The sequence below is a fragment of the Merops nubicus genome, unplaced genomic scaffold (genome assembly GCF_000691845.1).
Source record: "Merops nubicus isolate BGI_N331 unplaced genomic scaffold, ASM69184v1 scaffold45423, whole genome shotgun sequence".
In the NCBI taxonomy this organism is placed as follows: Eukaryota; Metazoa; Chordata; class Aves; order Coraciiformes; family Meropidae; genus Merops; species Merops nubicus.
This window is the reverse complement of record NW_008599094.1, coordinates 2,372-7,001: the sequence shown is the minus strand read 5'-3', so window position 1 is coordinate 7,001 and position 4,630 is coordinate 2,372. Positions and strand designations below refer to the sequence as shown.

The 4,630-nt window shown below is 54.5% G+C and overlaps 1 protein-coding gene across 1 annotated transcript; it reads left to right on the top strand.

The window, feature by feature from the left end:
* Nucleotides 1–78: 78 nt before the first annotated feature.
* On the top strand, nucleotides 79–4,630 carry PTCD1 (pentatricopeptide repeat domain 1). Its single transcript, XM_008937256.1, has 8 exons — nucleotides 79–213; nucleotides 416–634; nucleotides 1,221–1,322; nucleotides 1,632–2,390; nucleotides 2,605–2,721; nucleotides 3,656–3,838; nucleotides 4,059–4,249; nucleotides 4,624–4,630. Exons 1-8 carry the CDS (start codon nucleotides 106–108, stop codon nucleotides 4,628–4,630), a joined length of 1,686 nt encoding a protein of 561 aa, XP_008935504.1. The 5' UTR covers nucleotides 79–105.

The window sequence follows — 4,630 nt, the reverse complement described above, 5'->3', positions numbered from 1 at the left end:
AGCAGCCGACATTAACATCTGTTGTAATTGATTCTCTTGCTGCCTGCTGATGGGTTTTCCCTCTCCCTGTAGCTGGCGGAGGCTCTGGAGCTGTTTGAGGTGCAGATGCTGAAGGAGGAGCGTGTGTGGCCTGAAGAAAGCAATTACACTGTTCTGATCGGCGGCTGCGGCAGGGTTGGCTACGTGAAGAAGGCCTTCAGGCTCTACAACGACGTGGGTTTACGTTCTCTCTCAAACCCTCATTCCCTTTTCCAACCTAAATCCTTTCAGAGCATTCCGTCACGTTACCTCTGCCTCCGACGCACCTCTGCGTTGGTGGCTGGCCCTCCTTAGCCTGGTAGTTTTAAAACCAAGCGAAGAAATTGGAGAAATCCTTTCCTAAACCCAGGTTCTAATTCTTCCTCTCTTCCTTCAGATGAAGAAGCGAGGCTTGGCTCCCAGTGAGGCCACCTACACGGCCCTGTTCAACGCCTGCGCGGAGTCGCCCTGGAAGGACTCGGGCCTGCAGAGCGCGCTCCAGCTGCGGCAGCAGCTGAGGGGCAAGAACCAGGAGCTGAACCTCGTCACCTACCACGCCCTGCTGAAGGTCTGCGCCCTGTGCTCCGACCTCAGGATGTGCTTCGACGTGCTGAAGGTAAAGATGGGGCTTTTCTGCTCCGGTTAGAGCTCCTGGGAGGGGCTGTGTTGCTCAGGGTTTCAGTTCCGGCAGCGGCGATGACAGAGCACTTGGTTATATTTTATTGCTCTTCAGTGTCATGCCATGGAAGTGTCTTGGTACACACCAAACACTAAGCTTAAGCACCTGCAGAGGTTGGCTTTAAAAATCTGGTCAGATGTGTCAAAGACTCATTGAACAAAGCTGGGGGGAGGTGTGTGTGGATTCACAGCTGCTGTGTCTGTCTGAGGTCATGTTCAAGACTCACATATTGATACCCAGCTCCTTTTAGAGCTCTTCCAGCAGCTCTTCCCAGAAGGGCCAGTCTGGGAACAGCTAAAAGGATTGCTCTTCCTGCACCCAGACCCCCTGTAGGTCCTACCAAGGCTGAAGCAGGATCTGTGCAGGCCTTTCAGGACTCTCTGTCTTCTGGAGCAATTGTCCTGCTCGCAGCACTGGGAGTTCACCCTGTGCTTTGTTGCTGCTGCATCCCCAGGGGATGACAGCGGTACTGGAGCTTCCTGGCCAGCTGGGACAGAGTTTAACCCTCTCTCCGCTCTCTTAGGAAATCGTTCACAAGGGCCACGTTCCCACAGCTGAGACCTTCAGCTTCCTTCTCATGAGCTGCGTAAAGGACACTGAGAACGGATTCCGGTACGCCTTACAGGTTGGTGTGAGTGGGGAGCAGGAAGTGCTGCTCTGCTGAACTCCTCCTGTGAAGGTGCAGGAGGCAGCAGAGGTTGCTCAGAGTTGATGGAACAGTTGTTGTTCAGCTCCTCCTAGGAGCAGTTGTCACCCGGAGCCCTCAGGATGCCTTGTCCTGTGGGTGATCTTAGTGTTGTAGCTAGCAGGTGTGTGGTGTCCAGCAGCACCTCACCTCAGCATGCTCTGAACTCTCCTCTGCAAGCAGATGCAGCTGGAAACACTCCTGGTACTTAAAACCACCCACCTCTGGTGTTTGTCTTCTCCTCCCCAGGTCTGGAAGCAGATGACTAAGCTTGGGATAAAGGCTGACAGCCACGCTTACAACCTGATGCTGCGTGCTGCCAGGGACTGTGGCATAGGGGATCCTGCCCTGGCGTCCCAGCTCCTGCTCAGCACCCCCCAGGAGAACTCAGCTCCACTGAGGCTCACAGCCGGGGGGCGCAGGAAGGAGGTGAAAAGTCAGAGGAAGAAGGGCTCACAGAGTGCAGCTGCTCTCCGGCTGGATGTGGAAGCCATGGAAAAGGAATTATTTCAGGAGAGCTCAGCACGGCTTGAAGAACCCATCAGGCAACAGACTGAAGCTGTGACTGGGGCTGGCCCAGACCCAGCTGCTCTGCATGGGCTCAGCGTGGCTCCCAGCAGCACTGGGGCATTGATGAGGGCAGCCCAGGGGGAGGTGGAGCAGGAAGCAGCACGCCTGAGCCAGAAGCTGCCTTTCTGCAACCTGCCCAACTTGCTGGATTCCAGGATGCCCAACGCAGCCGTGGTGTCCCTGGGGACAGTGGCCACGCCAGCCCATCGACTGGCTTTGATGGGGGACGTGGAGGGCTTCCTGAGTAAAATGAAAGAGGACAATGCAGAGCCCAACATTAAAACATTCACCTTGCTGGCTGAGCTGGTGGAACCCCAAAGCCCTTCAGAGTCCTCTTTGCTGGCACTCCTAGATGAGCACAGAGTCAAAGTAGATGTGACCTTCTTTAACACTTTAATAAGGAAGAAAAGTAAACAGGGAGACCTGGAAGGAGCAAAGGTGAGAAAAACTCATCCCCAACCTCGTCACCACCTTGTTGTCAGCTGTGTTTCACTGTGAGACCTGTGTCTGTATCCACGAGAGAAACTGGGGGTCTCACTCTTTTCCAGAAACCCTGGGTTAATTTCTAAGTCTTTATGGATTCTGTTCTAGCAGGTTCAGCTAGTGTCACAGAGACTTTTTGGAGGCTGATGCCAACACTTGTATCTTGCAGGGGGTGCTGCCAGCTCTGGTGAAGAGGGGACTATCACCCAACCTCCAGACCTTTTGTAACTTGGCCATTGCTTGCCACCAAGAGAAGGATGGACTGCAGTTACTCTCAGATCTGAAGGTAATAAAAAAAAACCCCACTGCTGCTTGGACTTCTGGCTGCAGGAAGAGCCACAGGGAAGCATTAATGCTTCTGAAAACACCAGCTGAGGTTTCTGTGGTGAGAGGTTGTGTTCTCACTCCAGAAACCTGTGAGTGTGGAGCAGCTGCCAGCTCAGGCAGTCTGTGCCATACCTGTGCTGGGACAGGAGAGGGCTCACAGGAAGGGCTGTGCTGGCACTGCAGGACCTGCTCCATGTCCTGGAGGGACAGCCTCGCTCCTCATCACAGAGCCACAGGATGGTTTGGGTTGGAAAGAACCTTAAAAATCACCTAGTTCCATCCCCCTGCTATGGGCAAGGACAGCTCCTGTCAGGCAAGTTGCTCAAAGCTCCATCCAGCCTGGCCTTGAACACTTCCAGGAATGTGGCATCCACAACCTCTCTGGGCAACCCTGTGCCAGTGTCTCACCACTCTCACAGTGCAGAATTTCTTCCCAATATACAATGTAAATCTCTCTTCCAGGTTGAAACCATCACCCCTCATCCTGTCACTACACTCCCTGATAAAAAGTCTGTCCCCAGCTTTCTGACTGGCCCCTTGAAGTTCTGCAAAGCCACCAGAAGGTCTCCCTGGAGCCTTCTCCTCTGTGGCTGCCCCAGCCCAACTCTCTCCTGCTGGGCTCCCAGCAGAGGGGTTCCCCCCTCGGGGCATTGCTGGGGCCCCTCTGGCCCCTTTCTCTGCTGTGCTGAGGACTCCAGAGCTGCCCCAGCACTGCAGGGGGGTCTCACAGAGCTGGCAGAGGGGCAGGATCCCCTCCCTGCCCTGCTGGGGATGCAGCCCAGGCTGGCATTGGCTTTCTTGTGCCAGCAGTGCCTCTGTGGCTTCTCCTCCCAGGAGTCCTGTGCCGCAGTCAGCAGATAAACAAGTTTAACTGCTGTGTTTGTTGTTGGCAGAGGTCTGGAGTGACTCCCAACAAATACATCTACAGCACCCTCATTGCTGGTGCTGTGAGGCAGCTGGATTACAGCTACCTCACCCAGATCCTGCGGGACATGAGGAGGAACCAGGTGGCTCCCAACGAAGTTATCATCCGCCAGCTGGAGTTTGCAGCACAGTACCCCCCCAAATTCGACCGGGTGAGTAGCAGGACCCGTCGTGGTGTGCAGGCACCTTGGGAGGGCACCAGAAGGGAGGGGAGATGCAGATGTCTGCCCAGGGATCTTTCCTGGGGGTGTGTCTGATCTGGCTGACAGTTCTCAGTGGCTTTTCTGCAGTAGCAGCTTGTAGCTGTCACACAGTGGCCCTGAAGCGAGCTCTCTCCTAACAGAAACTTGGTTTGTTGATTTCTCTCTGCAGTACAAGTCAAAGAACAGATACCTGGAGAAAATCGATGGTTTCCGTGCCTACTACTCTCGCTGGCTAAAGGTCATGGCAGGAGAGGAGACCCCTCACCCCTGGGCGAAGTACCGAACCAAACGGGCAGCAGAGGACACCAGGGAGGCAGCTGGGCAGGGGGAGCAGGCCACCACGGAGAGGCAGCTGGGGAGGTGTAGCAGGGCACCAAGGAGGCAGCTGGACAGGGGTAGCAGGGAGCAGGACACCCAGTCCTGCATCCCCCTTGTGCTGCAAGAACCTCAACTCCTTCCCCTCAACCATCTTGTCACAAAGCTGCTCTGTATTTGCACAAACCCAAGTTCCTGCAGTACCCAATAAAATACTTGTCCTTTGTGTTTGTGGAGAAGCAAATACACTTACAGAGAATCTCCTTAAACTGCAGAGGATTAGACAGGCTGTAGTTTAACAAACCCTGGACTAACGTGAGGGCAGCAAAATCAGGTTGAAGAGTGGTTTAGCTCAGTGCTGGTTTTGTCTCTTTCCTGTGTCCTGGGTGTATTGAGGTGCTTAATGTGTGTCCTGTCAGTGTCTAG

Coding starts and splice junctions, on each gene's coding strand:
- PTCD1 (XM_008937256.1), top strand. CDS start 106: ATGCTGAAGGAGGAGCGTGTGTGGCCTGAAGAAAGCAATTACACTGTT. Junction 2,391..2,604: donor GAGACCTGGAAGGAGCAAAG/GTGAGAAAAACT, acceptor TGTATCTTGCAG/GGGGTGCTGCCAGCTCTGGT. Junction 3,839..4,058: donor ACCCCCCCAAATTCGACCGG/GTGAGTAGCAGG, acceptor TTCTCTCTGCAG/TACAAGTCAAAGAACAGATA.